The sequence below is a fragment of the Clinocottus analis genome, unplaced genomic scaffold, assembly GCF_023055335.1.
Source record: "Clinocottus analis isolate CAN_PGR_092001 unplaced genomic scaffold, fCliAna1.0.p SCAF_37, whole genome shotgun sequence".
NCBI classification, from domain to species: Eukaryota; Metazoa; Chordata; class Actinopteri; order Perciformes; family Cottidae; genus Clinocottus; species Clinocottus analis.
In genome coordinates this window covers 56,494-77,486 of record NW_027176120.1, presented here as the reverse complement: position 1 = coordinate 77,486, position 20,993 = coordinate 56,494, and the positions used below count along the sequence as shown (strand labels likewise).

At 47.2% G+C, this 20,993-nt stretch overlaps 2 protein-coding genes across 3 annotated transcripts; both read right to left on the bottom strand.

Annotated features, from left to right (window-relative positions):
* Positions 1-923: 923 nt before the first annotated feature.
* keap1b (kelch-like ECH-associated protein 1b) lies at positions 924-13,617 on the bottom strand. Of its 2 annotated transcripts, none has more exons than XM_068596433.1 (7): positions 13,596-13,617; positions 9,396-10,438; positions 8,493-8,738; positions 7,111-7,787; positions 5,198-5,403; positions 4,353-4,529; positions 924-3,114 (listed from the first exon to the last, which is right to left on the bottom strand). In XM_068596433.1, the coding sequence occupies exons 2-7, from the start codon at positions 9,699-9,701 to the stop codon at positions 2,849-2,851; spliced, it is 1,878 nt and encodes a 625-aa protein (XP_068452534.1). In that variant the 5' UTR covers positions 9,702-10,438; positions 13,596-13,617; the 3' UTR covers positions 924-2,848. The 2 variants fall into 2 exon arrangements, with proteins under 2 accessions (XP_068452534.1, XP_068452533.1); XM_068596432.1 differs by lacking the exon at positions 13,596-13,617 and adding an exon at positions 13,465-13,533.
* A 2,120-nt stretch (positions 13,618-15,737) lies between these two features.
* On the bottom strand, positions 15,738-20,013 carry s1pr5b (sphingosine-1-phosphate receptor 5b). The gene is made up of 2 exons (XM_068596440.1): positions 19,927-20,013; positions 15,738-18,555 (listed from the first exon to the last, which is right to left on the bottom strand). Exon 2 carries the CDS (start codon positions 18,309-18,311, stop codon positions 17,094-17,096), a length of 1,218 nt encoding a protein of 405 aa, XP_068452541.1. The 5' UTR covers positions 18,312-18,555; positions 19,927-20,013; the 3' UTR covers positions 15,738-17,093.
* Positions 20,014-20,993: the final 980 nt, after the last annotated feature.

Genomic DNA, 20,993 nt, shown 5'->3' with positions numbered 1-20,993 from the left:
CAGACTCTCATGCATGCGACTGCTGCTCGTAGCTCAGACGGGACGCCGACAGGGAAGATGGTGAAGAACGCCTTGAGTGGTTGGAAGAGTATAAAATACTTTGTGGTCCTGTCATCAGGACGACGTGTCAGGAAACAGGCTGTACTGTGTTTAACGTTTGCAAAAATCTGAGTGTGAGAGGAGTTACCATTTTCAAAAAGGTGTGCAGGAGCGTGGGCTCCAATAACCAGGTTAGCACTCTGCTCGTCCTCCTCAGTGAAGGAATATTCATGTTCCAGGGCGCTGGGAAGGAGGCGTCGACCGATTCAGGAGGAGCAGTGCATTTTACATCCTGGCAATATGTAACCAATTATATTTTAAAAAGTAAATAGGAGATGGAGTTAGTTATGGTTGGGGTTCTCTGTACTTTTATACGAATCCTGTTGAGTTAAGATGCAACATTAATTGATTTCCATGCATTTTTTACATGAAGCATCCATCTGATAGGTATTAAAAAATATATTTCCCATGTGGAGCAGTTCCTCCAACAGTTTAAACTGTTTAAATATTTTCCTCTGTTGAGGTCAGCTGTCTTTCAATGTTTGACAGGATTCTGTCTCGATCACCTTTTAAGTAAAACATCATTTAATAAATAATTCATCCACCTTTCATGTGTTGGCAGCAAACATGAACTGTTGAATATTGATGCCCAAAGTTTAGACCCAAAGACAAACGAGACTATTTGCATTATTCAGCTAACTTGTGAACACTGACTTGTCCAGTATCAGAGCGCTGTAGCGCCATCTGGTGGACGCTTTGGACCGTCGCATCAACTGAACTGCATCTTGACCCCGATGTGGATGTGTCACATGATCAGGATTTAGCAGCCAAATAAAAAGGAAAATAAAGATCAGAACCAACAAATGATGACATGACTAAAGCAGTACAACAAACATATATTTTACTTTACAATGTATTATTGTACAGGGTGTTTTTACTGGAAAAAAAGGAAAAGAAATGTACAAAGCAGACCTTAAATATTCTAATTTCCATTCCAACTACAGACGGACAGAAAAGAAAGTCCCTTTAGAAGTAAAGCATTTTCTTTTTACAAACATCCAAAATCAGCATTAACAGGCATTTCTACTTAGTTACAAGGCATGCTAGTTATTGAAAAACACACCAGAGTCCAATTCAGTACAAAGCTGATGTCGGATTAGAGGAACGAGAAAAAAAAAGAAAAAAGGATCCTGAACAAATAAATAAAAAAAGTGAGATCTAAGATTCTGTACAAGACTTGAGAATATCAATGTACAAAACGTCAATGAAAAACCTGTTTAGCTTAAATTGCTGTTACAAATACACTTCTTGAAGCAAGTCTTTGTTGTTAGCGTAAACAATGTGTGAACAATACATTGCAACGCACCAACACGGCCTCTTCTCTGGTGAGGTCTGGTGGAAGCAAAGGCCAAAGGTCGGCTGTGTGGGCAGGCTGTCGGGTCCGTAATGAAGCGTTTATCTAAAAATACTCACGTTAAAAAAAAAGAAGAAGTTTGTAATTGCTAGAGTATTCTCTCTTCCTCTACAACAGTGAAAGTTTCTTCGTTCTCTTGGCACGTCGATGATCCTGGACCAGACTCTCTCACCTGCAAACACCTCTTCAAACTAATTCAAAATAAAACCACATCTTCTGACTCGAGCCGTGGATGTTAGTGGAAGAACACATTTGTTACGACGCAGTTATTTTTTTTAAAAAGTCCTGCTCCTCCTCTACAAGCACTGGAAGGTGAGACTCGGCGCCTCCTGCAGGAGGCGGTGTGAACGGCTTCCTGCCGCGCAGTCGCACACGAGCCATTTCAGAGAATTTTTAGGGAAATCATCAATTTTCTTTGGTATGAACAAAAGCTGCGGGGAGGTTTCTCAACGAGGAAAATCTTTGTCTGAAGAATTAGAAAGACTTAAAAATCAGATTTAATTTGGAGATAGAATAAAAAATAAAAACATTTGATTGGTGTGATTTGCGTCACGAGATTTTACTTCACCACATTTCTCTAACTGCTGCAAGCTCATTGAGTTTTGCACCAATCAGGACTTTACACCTTGTTATTGTATCAACAAATCATTTCATATCACCGTTGTGTTTGATTTTCTGTTCGGTTATAAAATGGCGTGCGGCTCATTTCCTTGTATAAGCTTCCCCTCGTGGCCGTCTGGGGTTAACTTAACCGATGTTGAGACACAGAGACTGAGCCTTCCCATCACAGCACCTTTAAGTCAAGATACTGAAATCAGTGACGCCCACAGGCAGTGTAATGGCACTTTGAACTCTCCGGCCTACGCTGTCAAACGCTGCTTGTTTCGTCGCTATATATAAATAATGGGATCATTTGATTTGCCTTTGTTTGTTTCTCCCCTCATGTTTAACCTTTGCTTGAAGTGGAAGGAGCCCGTGATGACTCTTTGAGCCAGTAAACCTTCTTCTTAGTGTGCAGCCCTTTCCCCCCGAGGCTCAAGCCCGGGAGGTGATGGTCCAACTCAAGACTTCAAACGCTTCAAAGATCTGAAAGCACAGACGGGCCGAGGCCTCTCAAATTTGGCGGTTTTCCAAACAAATTAATGAATTTACGGGTGTAGAAAAGTGGACTGTAGGGTCTGGGGTCGTACTTGATGTGGACAGTCCATTGAAACAATGCGTTTTCATGGCACTTTTAAAATAAAGTGTTACTCATGATTTATTTTTTTGCTTGTCCAGAACCAGCATGTGTGTTTCAGCTCGGTCTCTGATTCGTTGTGAGGGTCTTTCTTTAGATTTGGTGACACAGAGAAGAGTTTTGGGGCGCTCGTCCGTCCGAGTGCGTCGCCGTGAGCTTCAGGCGTCTTTGCCGAAGGGCCCGTCCTGCCGCTGGCTGCCGTACGAGCTGAAACCCGAGTTGCTCGACTGGTCGGCCGGTGACGCGGCGCCGCTCTCGCTCTCGGACTTCTGGCACTGCGGCAGCTCCTTCTGGCACGGCTCCATGGTCACGGCCACGCCCACGCCGCTGCGCCCGGACGTCATGTGCGTCACCTCCGACCAGGTGTCCTTCTCGGGGTCGTAGCACTCCACGCTGTCCAGGAACGTGTCGCCATCGTAGCCGCCTGCAGGCACAGCGCCGACAGTTAGTCTGGTGAGCGGAGTTCTGCCCCCGAGAGGCCGTCGCACTGAAGCTCGCACGCAATCAGAGCCTTTAACAAATAGTTCTCATAAAATACATCCATCCCTCCATCCATCCATCCAAACATACGTACATCCATCCATCCCTACACCCATCCATCCCTACATCTATGCATCCATTTATCCCTACATCCATCCATCCATCATTCATCTCTACATCCATCCATACCTACACCCATCCATACCTACATCCATCCACACCTACAACCATCCACACCTACAACCATCCATACCTACAACCATCCATACCTACATCCATCCATACCTACATCCATCCATACCTACATCCATCCATACCTACATCCATCCATACCTACATCCATCCATACCTACAACCATCCATACCTACATCCATCCATACCTACATCCATCCATACCTACATCCATCCATCCATACCTACATCCATCCATACCTACAACCATCCATACCTACCTACCTACATCCATTCATCCCTATGTCCATACCTACATCCATTCATCCCTACATCCATCCATCTATCCCTACCTACATCCCTTCATCCCTATGTCCATACCTACATCCATTCATCCATCCATACCTACATCCATACCTACCTACATCCATTCATCCCTACATCCATCCATACCTACATACATCCATTCATCCCTACATACATCCATTCATCCCTACATCTGTCCCTACATCCATCCATCCATACCTACATCCATACCTTCATACATCCATTCATACCTACATACATCTATTCATCCCTACATCTGTCCCTACATCCATCCATACCTACATCCATTCCTCCCTATATACATCCCTACAATCAAATTGTTAGCCTGACGTTATAATACATTAAAATCTTAACTCGTATGGCAGCAGCTCTCTGCGATGCTACGTGCAGGTATAAACTAAGCTACACAGTCTGATTTGCAAATTGGGACGCGACTAAGAAGTTGGAGCTAAGAGACGCGTCTCCAGCTTCATGTTTCGGGGCAGATAAATAATGAATAAAAGCAGCCGATGGGGTTTTAGAGATGCCTTTCGTCCAATCAATGCCTCCCGCTTCAGTGGCTCCCAACATGGAAGGTTTTATCTGCACACAACAAAGCTGGCTCAAACCCGATTGGTCGATACCGCTACGTGTAACGCATGCGTTCATTTAGTTTGACTCTCGGTAGCTGCGCTACGACTCACCCATCACATAGATGCGTCCATGTAACGCAGTCACTCCCAGAGCGCTGCGCCGGTGCCTCATGGAGGCAGCAAAGCTCCACGTATCAGTTTCCACATCGTAGCGCTCCACCGTGTTCAGCTGGTTGGTGCCATCGTAGCCGCCCATCACGAAGATGCGGTTCCCCAGAGAGCACACGCCTGAAAAAGAGTCGACGGCAAGTTTAAGTTTATTTAAAGTGTTGGGTGACTTCATCTGGATGAGGGGAAAACGTAGAGAACCAGGCAACCAGAGTTCACTCCGGCTGAGTTAACGAAGTGAATCTCTGCTCCGTCGATGCAGCAGCAATCTGCACAGATGCACTCAAGGATGTCCCACTCGACATGAAATTGATACGCAAAAAGAATAATAAATGAACCCGCCTACTGTATCGGTGTCTTTGTTATGGCTGACGTTATGGTCCGAAAATAGTTTGATACCATTTTATCCATCTACGACAGGCGGATGCTGTCAGAAATATGAATTATGAATCTAGATATCATAACCACCCACTCATACATGAGATTGATAATACACAAAAGACCCATTAACATCACCGTGTTCAAACTAGAGATAATGCTTTTTTTTTTTAAAGGATGGAGGACATTTTTCTGAATTGTGACCAACACTTGCTGGTTTTAAATATTATTAGAAAGGAAGAGAGCCCCTCCCCCCCTGTGTTTAAATCCCAATTGCACAAACCAGACATACATGAAACACTTTGTTATATATCGATATATGCAACGTTCATTATATTCTTAAAATATGTCGTCTTGCACGGGCAATTAACATTTGCCAACCAGAAATCAGATTTCTCGCTCTTCCTCACCCGCTCCGGAGCGCACGGTGTTCATGGCGGCCATGGTCTTCCACTCGTCCTTCTCGGGGTTGTAGCACTCGCAGGAGCTGAGCCGGTTGGCCCCGTCGAACCCCCCCACGGCGTAGAGCAGCCGGGTGATGACGGCGACGCCGACGCCGATGCGGCGCGTCAGCATGGGGGCGACCAGCTGCCACTGGTCCCGCTCTGGGTCATACCTGAACACAGGGAACACCACATAGTGAATTTGTGTTCTTATTGGCCCCGGCGAGGGCTCCAGAGGGCAGAAACATGACGCCAAGCTGCCTCTTTTCACCTGGCATTCATAAACTTCACTTTGATGCTTTTATTTCCTCTGGCCTCAGCTACAGGAATACTCGCAGTGTAGGAATCCGTCAGCCTGATCTCGCCTGCAGCCGAGTACAGAAACTCCTCGCTGGTGGCGAGAAGAGAAGCCATACCTCCCACGCACCGGCCTCGCCGCGCTGAGTCGATTTGAAGATTCTTATATTTGTCTGTAAAAGCACTGCACTGCACTTCCTCATCCCCGATTCCACCTGCCGACCGGTCGGATCTGCCGACCGATCACGGCTCTCTCAGCGTTTGTCTCCGGTGTTCTCAGGTGAACAGCTCCAGGGTGCAGAGGGGAAAGCACGCCAGGACGCACCGAGATCAGCGATGGATCCGACCTCGTCGTCAGGTGGTGCGAGCGGGATACGGCCACGTTCATTTCAGCAGTGTGTCCTGAGCTACGTTGAAGCGCTCGCTGCGTGAGTGACTTCATTTTCCACTTGCGACAGCGTACGTCAAGCAAACGTGTGTCAAGGAGAAGAGAGACTGGAACACAGAAGTGGCCTCTCAAACACACGCCAACACATTTTAATGCCGGGTGTGAACCCGGCGCGGCGCCAGAGCAGGACCTTTGTTGCACAGATGCACTTTCAGCATCTGTACTCTGAGTCACTTATAAGTAGTCACACATTTATGCTGAGTCATTGCAGCGGCATGCAGACAGGTGAGCGATTCTCCTTTTTCATTTGTCATCGTGGTGTTCCTGGTTAATATTTGCCGTTTGTCACCGTTCTCTGTCTGCGTCAGTTTGGGTAAATCTTCAACCGTAAATAATGCACGCACACGCACACACAATAAAAAAGATACGGCCATATTAAGGATTGCGCCACATATTAAACACTTGTTGGTGGGATATGGCGATGGTCTGAGTGCTCATCACCCTCAAACCTTTTATGGCTCATCATAATTTACCCTGTTGGTGGCTCACTGTCCGGAGCAGCTGTCGAGAAGAAGCCGAGCAAACAAAAACACCCCTTTCCAGTCGAGTGTTATAAACTGTTGATCAACAGGTGAGATCTATTGCATGCGGCATAAAGAGCTGTAACACAGGCCGTGGGGGAGATGTTGCTGTTCTATTAGTTTTAAAACAAAAAAAACATTGATTAAAGCTTCCTCATTGAAGCATTGTGTGAAATACAAAAAGCACATTACAGGAAGTGGTTCAAAAGCTTTTAAGTATTCCAGGAAGGCACCTGTTCCTGCTCTCGGGCACTCATTAACTATGTACAATAAACAGAGCACACTCCTCTGTTAGATTTGTCATCAGCTGGCCTTGAGTCAAATATCCATTAACTTTTTTTTTAAACAACTTGTCATAATTTGAAGCACACCCTGCAGCCAGCAGACTAAAAGCAGATTGACCTGTTGCTGGTTTAAAGGAAACGGTCGGTCTTATGCATTCTTTTCTTATTATAAACCATAAATCGCGCTGTGGCGTCACTGACTGACTAATATGTGTAGAACAACTGCAGCATTTACTTTGGTCTCTTCGGGGGAGCACAAAGCGAATGCAAATCAAAATCAAAACATATTTTGCACCAAAACGACAGCATTATGAAGCTAAATTTGCTTACCGTTCAACGCCATTGTGATGAATGCACCCATGCGACCCGCCGACTGCGTATATCATGCCATCGATGACTCCAACGCCGATTCTGTTCCTCGGCACGCTCATGGGCGCGCACGGCAGCCAGCAGTTGTTCATGGGGTTGTAGCAGTCCAACGCATTCGAGTCCATGTTGCCGTCGGGCGCGTTGTTTCTTCCACCCACGGCGTAGAAAAGCCCACTGATCACACAGGCCGCGAGGCCACTGCGGGGTACCTGCAAGTCAGCCAGCCGCAGCCAGGCTCCCGTGCAGGGATTATACGCCTCCAGGTAGCTGAGAGATTGACGGAAATAACCTCCGGCTGTGTAGATGAGCTGTGGCACCTTGGGCGTTCTCCAAGAGATGGCTTTGTTGGGCTTGTGGAGGGTGAGGTCCTGGAAGATCTGGGCCAGGTAGTCTTTACACTGGGGGTCCCAGTCCAGAGACTGCAGCTGGGCCTGCAGGAAGTTGGGCGTGAGGGAGTGGCAGCGGACGGCCTGCAGCAGCGCCTGGACGTACGGCCGCCGGTTCTCCCGGTCGTAGCGGACCCACGCCACGCACGCCTGGAAGACCTCGGACTCGCAGCGCACGTTGAGCTCGTCCCGGCTGATGAGGGTGACCAGCTGGCAGTGGGACAAGTTGAAGAACTCCTCCTGGGTCGCCACCTGGGGACCGAGAGGAAGAACTTTGAATCAGACGGGAGCTCCGATCAATTCAATATTGAAGAGGAACCTAAATAAGCAGACACTCAAATGTCTGAGTCAAGCAAATAATAAATAACAAAACTAGAATAACAATTAAGCAACGAAGGATTATGTTTATCATCGGTTAATCTCCACTGATGGGCATTGCGTGACACATCTGTGTCTCAGTAAGCTGCCTTTAGCTGCTTGCTTTCTTTCCTACCAACTGGTTAGGGATTAAACGCTGACTGTCCTTTTATTTGTGGTAGTTAAATCCCCTCGTAGTACTCATGATTCATAGTTTGCATTCTGGAGAATCCTCATGCAAACGGCACAAGCCAGTCGACGCCGAAAAGTCAACCAGCGGAAAAAACCCACAATGGAAGTAGCAAAAACACGCATTTACTTTACAAACACAAGACTCTCTTGTGTAAAAAATGAGTAACAGGACAGCTCAGTTTGTCTTTACAGTCGCAAACAGTGCAGGTAGATTTAGTCATGTCACTCTTTTTAGAAGTAAAAATGTGACGGATCATTATAGCTGCAGTTTCCCCGCCGCTGAGGTCCTCTGCTACGAGCATGTCATACACCTCCTCTTCCGCGCCACTATTTCCATGTCTTAATCTACACGGTTGTATGTGAAACAAAAACAAAAGCGAAAGTCAAAAACTCAGCCGAATGAGTCACCTGGCTGAAGTTCATGTAGATGTATTCGCGGGCCTTCTGGTGGAGCTCCATGCAGGCGATCTGCTCAGCGAAGTTGGCGATGCCGATGGCGTTGCTGGGGTCGAGCTGCTGGACGAGGAAATCGCAGCACGCCTTGACCACGCTGTCGATCTGGTACATGACGGCGCCGTTCATCACGTGGATCACGCACTTCTCCCCCACGGAGATGCTGGCCGTGTAGGCAAACTCGATCAGGCGATCCATGACCTGAAGGAGTGAGACAGAGAGGGTGGAGGGGAAAGGTGGAGGTGGAGAAGAGATGAAGGAGAGGGATGGGAGAAGGAAAATAAATAAGGTGCCATTCACATGTGTGTGCCTGGATATTCTTTCCAAAGTTAGACATCTTGAGTGTATTTACATGAGATTAATGAACATCCAGGGAAAGTAAAAAGAGGTCAAACTAAGTGTAAGTCAGTTAATTGTTACCACACATTTCACTGTATTCACTAATAGCTGTTTTCTATTTCTCCTTTATGTAAGATTATGTGTATTGTGACAGAGCTGATAGCACATTTCCTATCATGTGCTGTTGGATGATGATGTCACAATAGCGAGAGGCCAAGACAACCTTGAACTTAAACTGGTTATGTTAGAAGAATGTTTCCATTCCTGTTTAGCTTTGTGAAAAAAAATGTAGTACTGAAAAGCAATTTAGTATATGTTGTGCCAATAATACAACCTTTTGTCAAAGAAATATAAATGTCTGATGTCTCAAGGATCATAAATCTTATGTGTCAAAGTGTCATGTGATTTACTGGTCTTAAAAATGTCACAGCTAACAGCGTTGACCTCGTTAAATGATCAGCGAGTGGGATTGTGTGTTAAATCAAACGAACCCCGGCCGAGAAGACGTCCCCAACTCACCCTGGGGTGGATGCCCTCGATGGACACCAGCTCCATCCCGCACTCCTTCAGTCCGTTGGTGAACATGGCCCTGAAGACCGGGGACGAGGAGGCCAACACCACCTTGTGGGCCACGAAGTCCACCGCCTCCAGGTCCTTGTAGCGCACGCGCAGCGTGACGTCGCACAGCTGGCGCTCCAGACGCAGCTCGTTCATGATGGCGAAGGCGGCCGCCGTGTGGCTCTCGAGCGTGTAGCTGAAGACGCGGTGGCCGTTGCGCGTGGACGGAGTCACCAGCGCTTTGTATTCTGTCAGGCATTCTGTCATTTCCTACCGGGTCTCCTCCTCCTGGGTCTCTTTCTCAGGAACAGCGGGCGGCGTTATGGGGCATCCTTGCACCATGCACGGCCGTGGGGGAAATAAAAGAATTCAGGCGGCTCGACGGAAAGCTCCGGGTCCTCCTGGGTACGCCTGATACTGTGTGGAAGAGTTCACGTTCTGGTTAATGTGGACATGAGGATTTCCTTGGTCCGTTCAGTACCTGAGTCCAGCCATACGGCTCGTTATGGCATCACCAGAAACGTCCTTGTGAGCTGCGAGTCCCGGCCGGTTGTGCTTTCACATGTTGCAGGTCCAACATAATCAAAATGTCTGGCGTTCAGGAATTCCTCCGGCTTTGTGCGAGGTGTTAGTCGTGACAGGATAACAGGCGTCTGTCTTTTGTCTCAAGACTGTAAAATGACTCCAAAAAAGGAATTCATCGGAAATATCCCCCAAAGTGGAAAATAAACCTGATCGACTTTCAACCTGAACGTTTGCGAGACTCGTGACAGAGCGGGAGCGGCGGAAAGGAAGTCGGCTCTACACTTGTGCTGAGGGCTGCAGAGTCCGATACTGTACATGTGACAGTAGAAAAACAGGCTCGAGTGCCAAAAGTGTCATAAGCGTAAGTTGGAGCGCTTGGGACGGGGAGCGAGGGTGTTTGGTGGCTTCCTCCGAAGACGCCTTCCTTCTCTGGAATTTGTTTACCGCGTTTACGAGGAAGCTTTTGGCTCAGCTGACAACTGGAAGGAAAGAGTGAGACAGTGTGTGTTCATACAGTGGCACAGTCACGTACTTTGAAACAACTCATAAACGCACAGTTCATAAATCCCACCACTGTTTAAATCTGTGTGTACACATCTGCTAAATGCTTGTAACAAGGGGCCGACTATCAACTCGCGCAGATAAACTTTATGTACGCCAAGAGACCATCGGGGCTTTCTCTCTCTCACACACACACACACACACACACACTTCGTTTTCTTTCCTGGAGCAGTTCAGTGTGGGGTTTCCTCATTTCCTATGATGAGTGTGCTACTTCTCAGTCATCATGGATCATTTTAGTATCTGGGGTTATACAGCAGACGTCTGTGTTGAGAAGATTCAATCACATCTCAGCACGCGTCACTGTCCCGTCTAAACTTTAAGACCGACTTTAACAGCTTCCAAAGAGTCTTAAAAAAACCAGAAGTCAATACAACACTAATCTGAGGAAGTAAAGACGGCGGAGTGACTTAGATTGGGCTGGAATTCAGCCGGTCAGCATGACGGGGTGCTTTCACTCTGTCTGTGGCAAAGCTGGAGGTTGCAGCAGAAGCAACGGTTTGAAGAACCGACGAAATCAAAGCACAAGTTTACAGATTCAGCAAATCACAATAAAAAAAGTTTCAATCAGAATCAAAACCACCATCAAACAGGAGACACTGAAGCTATGGAGACTCCTGGAAATGAAAACTTCTTTTCAGGGATCTGCAGGCGCAGGTCCACGGAGAGGGAACACTTGCTCTGTTGCACACCATTAACACAACCTTGAGGGGATGCGGCCAAAACAACACCTCTTCACGGTCACACTAACTTCTTCTTTTCCAGAATAATCAAACTGCCCGTATCACTGTGACACACTGTGCCAAGAGCAGCCAGCGCCTGCAAATTGTCTGCCGGGAGTTGTTCAGAGTTATATAACAAAGCACCCATAAGTTCAACGTACACATGCAGACACAGTAGGTTATCGTGTCCTGATTGTCAATCAGTTAAGACAAATTAAAGTGTTACACCATGTACAATATATACAGGACTATAGCTGCATAAAAAAAAAAAAGATTTAGTTCATTTATATATGCGGATTCATTGCTTATATTTCGTCTTACAGTTAAAAAATCTGTTTCGTTGGTCGAGCGCACGTTTGCCTTACACATGAAAGGAGGATCCCACACAGTTCATTAATCAAACACTGGTATCGGATCTGTACTCTGCATCGTTTTCGGTATCAAGACGGGAAGAGTCCAAAGAGGTGAACCCAGAATCCACAGACGTTGAGCCGTCAGTGAGCATCATGGAGCTTGTAGACGATCAGCCAGCAGCTGTGGGACTCTCCCTCGGGGTGAAATAGTTTCACAGGAGGACATGTTGCTCAACAGGCAGAAACGTCTCACCGACAAACCGGCTTCCTGAGTCTACTTTTGTAGCTGCTGCCGGATCATTTGTGTAACTGAAATGCACGGTAGAAGTCAGACACTAAAGTCTGGTCCTCTTCAGAAACCAGAGCAGGTGTTACACTTCCTTTACAGCAGGTTAAGAACAAGCGAGCACTCCGGCTCCGGCTTGGTTCAAAAAGAAAACAGATTTGACGTTGAATGCAACTCAACTGGAGGCGAAACAACCAGAGGACGCGTCGACTGGCAGGAAATGTGCTATTGTGATTACCAGTTCATAGTTTTAACCATTTTTTACTCAAACTAAAATGACCAAAGGTTGCTCATTTCATCTTCTCATATGTGGAGATTGTATGCTGTTTTTTTTTTGGTCGTCTTAATTTATTACCGTAATCGTAAATGTACTTTCTTTCAGGGTTTTGACGTTTTATTTCTTCTAATAAGCTTTCTGGAAGCGTCACCTTGGGATCTGCGGATTAGTGAATTTTGACATTTCACCAACCAGCTCAGAATATTATAAGATATGATACCAGTCCATCACAGTTTGGAAATTCAGTGTTATGTAATGATTAATGATGATATAAGTAGAAGGCAGAATATGCTCACAATTGGGAAGCTGTAAAGAAATGAGAAAATACTTTACTTCACATTACCAGGAAACTATTATTTCATACAAGTTTGTTTCTTTGCGTTCATAAACTAATGAACACATGGCCAAATGTTTCTACTTCTCTACCTTGATACACATTGAAATGAAGTGTATTAAGTGGGTAAAGTGAAGCGTGTGATCCAAACATACAGTCTCTCAGTGTCGTGGGATTAAAGTACATTAGATAATAGTAATGGATTGATTACACATTGGGGACTCAGTGCACATAAGACCCCCTGCTAGACCCCTGCAAGGCCTGCAATCGGGGATTTGTCAGGGATTGCAGATCTGCAGCGATTTACAAACGACTTGCAAACAAAACACACGAGCGTCTGCCGTGTTTCACGGGCGGAGAGCTCCCCTCCTCCGGTGACTCATCGTGAACTCTTCACGGAGCGCCGCGCTGGAACTGTCTGTTCCACAACATGACCCAGAAGAGCAGCCGGGTCCTCACATCAACCCAGATGGAAAGAGACTTCCGCGCCATTACTCGAACATTAAGAGCTTCACACAAAGCCCCGCTCCCCCCTCCTCCGGGTCCGCAGTTTATCGTTGTTGTTTTTCTGAGCCCGGGTTTCATCAGCCAAAACAAAATAAATAACCCAGAAGCGACATTCAGACGGTAACAACACGCGAAGAAGAGTCGGGTTTTTTTTTTTTTTTTAGCGTTGAATCGCTCGTTTTGGTTCGCGACGAAAAAGTGAACTCGGTGTGTGTTCCCCTCATTCATGACAGCGGAGAAAAGCAGCTCGAGACACCGCAGATAACAAGTTAAACGTCTCGGAAACGGAGCTGACAGCGAAAGAGGCTCCTAATAATAGACGGCAACGTAACAGCGGAAAGCCGCGAGCACACACAAACATGCTAACAAAGCGCCGTGACGCGGCGGGAAGCGCTCACCAACCGCCGTCATGGCGCGCGACACGACACTCACCGCTCCGATCCGGATTTTTAGAAAGAAACTCACGTTGTTAGTTCGATTCCTCCATCGCGGTCTGCGAGCTGTGCGCCACATAGGAAGAAGTGTGGAGGGAGGGAGGGAGGGAGGGAGGGAGGGAGGAGAGGAAGAGAGGGAGGGAGGGAGAAGCTGTAACTCACCGTGACTAAGCATTGTGCCGGTCTCCTCTCGCTTTCACAATAAAAGCCCGTCTCTGTTGACGAGGCGTGGAGCCTGATCGAGCCGAAGGGAGGGGGCTTTTATTGTGAAAGACCCGTCAGAGAGAGGAGAAAAACGAGGCCCAAAACAACAACAACTGGAGCTTCAACGTCAATCAAATCTGATAGAAATAATAGAAATGCGACCTGCATATTATACACTGATCACATGTGTTCACTGTTGCCAAAGGATATTGGGGAATAATAGTGAAATACAAAAAACAAATGCTAATAGCAATTGATAATGGCAATATAAAGACACTGCTTAATGGTGCTCAAGAGACATGACTGTAATGACCCCTAATTGCGGGTCAATGTGTGCTTCTAGGTGTATCCGTCCTTGTGAGTGGCTGCAACAGCACACAGCAAATGAAAGAAATATGCACCGCGCAGTTGCTGACACTACATTTCCCCCTCTTGCAAAATACGTAATTCGGGTCAACACAGGATACAGACTACTTGTTTCTGAGGAACAGCCACAAGGTGGCGCCAAAAGCCAACTATCACAGTGCAGAGCGCAAAAAGACCCACATCAAGTTACTCAAAAATCATGATTATGAGCACCAATGAGTTGCGGGAGTGAGCTGCCAGTGATAATATTGTACACAAAATAATGCAAATTTGTCGTGTCACATACACAGAATCCACAGCTGATTGAACCAAATAAGCAGTACTTTGCTCCCTCGGGGTCAGTGAAATTGATGATGAAGCTTTAACAGTCATGAAAAACCCATGATGTGATATGACAAGGCTTGAATCAGCCTTCACCAACAATTTCCCAGCCGAGCGATGACGCGGCCCTCAGTCTGTGTGTGTGTAGTTCCAGTCAGAGGAATTAGGTAAGGTTAGCCCTGAGGCTGCAAATGGACACTCCTCCACTAGAGTCACACGGCATGTCTGTTCCATGCATCTGAGGATCGGTTGTGTGATTTACTTTTCATATATATGTTTTATACTTATCTAGGTCTGTGGGGACTGTCCCGTTGACTCGTGACCTCCAGCTGTGCAGTTTGTTGAATGATTTCCGCAGCAGGAAGGAAGCTGGAGGGAGCGGCAAAGATTCCCTGTTGACCTCTGTCAGCAGTGCTGGAGGAACACCTGCACCCAATCAAAGGTGTCCCAGTGCCATGTTGTACTTGTTATTTGAGATAAGTACATCGCTGGATCACCGAGGAGGTACAAGTGAAACAACTAGTCTGTCAGGATGCCTGATTGGTACCACTAGACATTGCTTTGCATGAAGCTGAATGTCTTAGAGTTGCTTGTTTGAGGTGTGAAAAGTCAGCATTTGTCCCTAAATAGAACATTGCAAGTTGAACATGTTTGAATATCACGCCACACTTATGTTTCGAGTCAGAGGGATATGTCATGTTAATAGTTTCGATGTGAGCAGCAGCAACACTGCAGCACTTGTGGATGCAGAAATCAAGACTTCATTTCACTTTCGTCGATTTTAGGACTTCGTGGCATTCATTATGATCCAACTAGAAGGCCGAGTTTCGGGGGAAAAGCCATGTAAACGCCGCACACTGTTGAACTGCGCCCGATGTCGCTGTCTCTGTCAGTCCTTGCTGAAGTAGGAATACACAAACTTAAGTTGAGTTGGCAGCCTGTTGAGTTTTTCCCGTCTGTGCAGCAACGCTGAAGCCAGCTGCATGCGATCTTTCTTTGTTTCAGCACGGACAAGCGTGGACAGCAGGTCACAGCGAGGCCACGGGCATGCAGTCCCTCCCGCAGGGGGACGGGAACAGGGAAAAAGAGAAATTTAGATCTCTGTTGAAAATATAAAAAAGTGCTGTGTGGCGCTCGACATGCAGAGCACGGAGACGAAGGCTGCATGGAGGCCAAGTCCAATACCAGATGTGAGACAACGGGGCCGACTTCCTGTGGTGCCGGTTAAGATCTGCTCTTCTATTCAGGCAACCTCAGCCACGCACACAGACACGCACAAAGAAATGCACACAGACACGCACACAGACGCGCTCGCATGAATGCGCACACAGTGTAATAACAAACCAAAAGGTCCACGGAATTCTTTATGAAAACATTTTATTTCTTTTATGAAAAGAAAGGTAGAGTTTTTCTTGTTACAAAATACACATAATTTACAAAACAGATGGTATGAAAAGTCTTCAAAAATACAAAAGGTTCACTACATGAGTACAAAAAAAGTAAAAAAAAATAAAATACAACGCACACCGACATGTTCACGTTCCTGAAAGACTGCAGTAAGAACAACATCCGTGTAAAAATAAGGACGTCAAAGTGATTTTGTAATAATGGTAAATCCGTTCCCTAAACTAGAACCGGAAACATTCTGTTCACTTGATGGATGAAGGGAAGTATTGGAATAATTGCACCGGTTCTGTGTATGATTTAGCTCACTAGTGCAAGCACAATATTTATTGTTCGATGTCCTGCAGCTGCATGATGATTAATCACATCCACAGCTTTGTTTAGGAGTTGAAATCTTTGAGGCAATCTTTTATTTTCTAGCTTTATATTTACAAGCGATGCAAGTGCAGCTGGTTTGGTTTCAGTTCAACCAGCTGCATGTCACGATGGAAAGAAAGCCTCCTTCACGTTGCATGAGGACTTGTTGTTGAGATTGCTGTTGCAGTTTTCCTGCAGATGCTCGACTGACATTTACATCGGACTCCAAACCCAAATCAATATCTACTTAGCATCAGAGAGGTTAACCGCCTGTCATTTCATAACAGCGAAGGGGGGATTTTAGTGTTTTGTTTCCCTCCCACAACTATACCACAGCATTCTTCACTGAGCTGTAAGGACAGTTAAGAGTGAGCGCCGTCTCTCTCTCTCTCTCTCTCTCTCTCTCTCTCTCTCTCTCTCTCTCTCTCTCTCTCTTTCCTGTTGTCGCTCAGTCTCCCTGCATCACATGTGTGTCGGGCTGCCTCGCACAATTTTATCTCAACAAACTGGACGAACCGTGGGCCTTTCGAACCAGCGAAATCCAGGTGTCTGCAGACGCACAGATTACACACACGGCACGTGTGTGTGCTGCGTTTAAGGCACTTCAATGAGAACATGAACCCAGAACACGAGACGATCACTTTCGGTTCACAGACGTCTGCTTGTGGAACCACGGGAGACATTTTCTTCTCCACTCATTGTGATACTTCAGTGCAAATTAGTTCAGGGGACTAATCCCACGCATCTACTCCTAACAAAAGTGTGTTTGCTTGTTCACATTTGAGTGGCATCCTTAAGGCATTTTGTTTTGTAATCGTCTCAGGATGAAGTCCTGCACCACTTCCGACTTGTCAAAGTATATTTCACACACCCTCTGTTTCTGTCAATGCTCCTAAATGTGACAATACCATTCCTGCTTTTGTTCCAAAGAAGATGTGCTACACGTCATCTGTTCAGGAGGCTGGAAACCCGTTCACACACTTGGACTCGGTCAGTCAGTCTCAGTCTTTATGACTTGAAGAGTTTGGGGTAAAAGGCCTTGATGGGGGAAGGAGTGGTGATATTGTTCCCGGAGGAAATGGTCGTCTCCATCCCCCCCTCTAACTTCTGGGATGCCACCTCAGATTTACTAAAACTGCACTCCAGGAACGGCATCCCGATCTTCTTCACCTGGCCGTCTCGGGTCATCAGACACGGCCGACACAGCAGCCTCAGGATGGCTCTCCTCATGTCCTTGCTGGTCAGGGTGTAGATGATGGGGTTGAGCAGCGAGTTGACCATCGCCACTCCCAGGAAGTAATCGGCCTTGTAGAGCAGGCGACAGCCGCGGGTGGGGCAGAAAAAATCCAGGAGGAGGAGGACGAAGAGGGGCAGCCAGCAGGCGATGAAGACGCCGAGCACGATGGTGACCGTCTTGAGGAGGGCGATGTACTTCTCCGACTTCCTGGCCAGGCCTTTCCTCACGCTGCCCGACAGGCCCAGCCGCTGGCGCCGCGTGTTGGCGCGGACAATGCGGAAAACTCTGGCGTAGAGCACCACGATGGCCATGAGCACCGCGCTGAACACCGACACGCAGCAGAGGATGTAGCTCTTGGCGTAGAGCGGCAGGACCGTCGAGCACTGGTCCAGCTGGCGGATGCAGTTCCACCCCAGAATCGGCAGCACCCCCAAAAACCCCGCCAGCGCCCAACTGGCGCCAATCAGCGCCAACATCCGGCCCCGCTTGGCCCCGTGGTACGGCCTCATGGTCACCATCGTGACATGGCGTTCAATGGCGATGGCCAGCAGGCTAATTATCGAGGCCGCCAGGGTGATGAAGACGCCTCCCTCCCTGACGAACCACAGCAACGGCGTCAGTTTCAAAGTGTTGGCGCCGGACATGATGATGTTGGCCATGTACGTAATCCCCGCCAGCATATCGGAGAGAGTCAGGTTGCCCAGCAGGTAATACATGGGCAGGTGGAACTTCTTGTTCCTCCAGATGGCGACGAGCACCACGGCGTTCTCCAGCACGATGAGGAGACACACCACCAGGAAGGCGATGCCCTCGGGTTTGAGTCCCTCGCGGTAGCGGTCCTTCTGCAGCTTGCCGGTGTAGTTGTAATGCTGCACGAGGACGGAGTTGTCCTGGTATTCCCAGTAGAACTGCAAGTAGCCGGGGGAAGAGGCCACGGGGGAGGTGGGGAACATGGAGGGAGACGGGGGAGCAGAACTTGAAGCCTCCATGACCTGTGTTGCTTTTCTTCTATTCTGCCTGCAGTCCGTGGCTATAAAGTCATTTTTGTTGTCATGCTTTGTGACCAATGTGTCCAAGTGCAAAGACACACAGCTAAAGGTCTGAGCCGCTTCAGTAAAGGGAGGGATTACATGAAGTTGGTACAGCGTAATCCCAGAGAATCCCTAAGTGTTTCCTCTTCCGCCAGAAGACGGAGCTCTCGAGCTCTGCTGGTCCTGTTGGAGAGTCCGGACGCTGCAGAACGACATGAGAAGAAGAAAAAACATGAAAAATGATGGAAAGAAAGGAGACAGAAGCTCAGATAGCTGAAACCACGAGCCTTTAAGAGTAACCTGAGAACTGCACAACATCCATACAGGACTCGGTTGTGTTGCACTGACATTCAGACACTTTGCCACATAAAACGCTCTGAGTCACACGACATGAATCACATCTCACATGAAAGCAGCGCGTAGGCTGCTGATGTCGATGCTGAGGCCGTGTATGTCTGCATCTCTTCCTGACACACCCACTGTACGTATACAAGCGTATTGTCCATAGATGAGTTGAATGCATACTTCACTCTGACTTTTGTGTATTTAAATTATGACGATGTGAAACTCAAAATGTGATACGAGAGAGTGGAGGGATCATTTTAATGGCAAACATCCAGCTGTTCCAACTGTGTTTAAAGTGTACGTCAGTCACTGTGAGGTTGTTAGACAGGAACCGTCATGTGCACTTAATTTAGCACACATGCAGACGCCCCCCCCCCCCCCCCCCCACACACACACACACACACTCACACACACACACACACAGCATCACCATCCTCCACAGCATAGATGAGGAGTGTTTGAAGTCTCCCACACATGCGAATACTCTCAAACAGCAAAGTTGATGACGTTTGCAAAACTATCAACGTAAATATACTTAAGGTTGAATTATTCAAGCTGACAAAGGTAACGTTGGAACCCATCCGGGGGGATTGGGGTTGCATTCCTTTGAGTCCAGGTCGTGAGAGCGACTGTTTTTCTCGCCTCTCGAGTCAGATGTTAACATTTAACAAACGGTCTGGAGAGTTTAACTCGTCCAATCTGTTCCCAAGAATTTGAGAAATTCATACGACTTGAGTGTGTTAGGACGAACGTCTGAGCGCAGAGTTCCCTCGAGAGAGCGGATGAATCCACGGCACGGATAAAAATATGAATGAGATCACGAGTCAATACCAGAGTCTTAAAGTCAGTTATTCAGGATGAGATCTGATCGAGAGAACACGTGTGTTACAATCACAGGAATCAGCATTTAGGTTGAAAATAATAAAAAGATGTTTCATTCAAAAAACGCCAAACAAGCAAAAGTTATTTTCTTGCTGACTTTTTGCACCAAACATAGTTTCCTATAACATTCAGTTGCAGCCTGTCTGTTTCCCTCAGGAGGCGTAGAAGCTGCCATGAAGCGATGGATTCATTAAAAAACACATGAATACAAATAAATCTTCACTGTGAACCAAATCACAAACAATCCCCGAAAGGTAATAACACGACATCAATGTCATTGTTTAAAAATGTACCTGAAACGACAACAACGGCAACATCCATCGCAAGAAAAGAGAAAGGGAGTTACCTGGTCAGTGATGTGGAGTTTCTCTCTTTCGCCTCGTCTGCGTCTCACTGAGGAGAATCCAAACACAGACACCGAGTGAGTCAAACTGACAAGACAGAGCGAGGAGGGAGAGAACCAAGACCTGAGCTGAAACATGCAACAGCTAAAGGGGGTTGGACCTAAACCTCTCTCTCTCTCTCTCCCTCTCTCTCTCTCTCTCTCCCACACACACACTCATGCCTATGCAAGAAGATTCCTCCTGGCTGCAGCACTGTGAGATCTTGGTGACAGGTGAGGAGGACCTGCAGCGATCGTCACACTGGGATGTGATTGAGGCCTCGCCAGTGTGATCAACGGCTCCGATTACACTGCTTCACATCTCAAAGAGGTCGAGCAAGGTCATCGGAGCGCACAGACAACATAGCATGCTAACACGATGACAGCTAGCACGTGTTGCTCGTCACACAATATCTAAATGCATTATATACAAGACTGCAGGTGTCAAATTGCCCATGAGAACAATTTGGCGAGTCCTAAATTTAGGAGGAAGTGTTGTACATTTGCAGGTGTTCGTTCTAAATGAATGAAAGCTGCAGTTACGCTGGAAGAGCCGGTTTTTGAGAAGATGCGGCTCGTTGACGAACTCCCTCGGGCCAACTGAAATGTATCGCCTCTTGTTTTTCTTGATTTGGGGTTTTAGATTTATTGCTCCCACGATGATCTGTTCTGCCGCCCCTCTACTTATGCAACCAGGGAAGTGAAGCGCGTCCCATTCACATGGTTCATATCTGGCGGCGGCGGCCCGGTGCAGCGGGGTTTGGGCGTGCGGCGACACGCTCCAGCGTCTCAGAAGGTTTCTCAGGCTGCACGAGCATCGACGAAAACCTCTGTGAGTTTGCTCTGGTGCTGCTCGTTAGAACAGGAGACACACGGACTCACTGAATCGGCGCTGCCGTTTGCTGGAAGACGTATTTACTTTGCTAACTCGCAGTGAGACCGTTGTGAATCCTGCTCTTCATCCGGTTGATGCGCTGCACGACAGAGGCCGACTATTCAAACCTGTTTGCTGTGAGATTACCTGGTTCAGA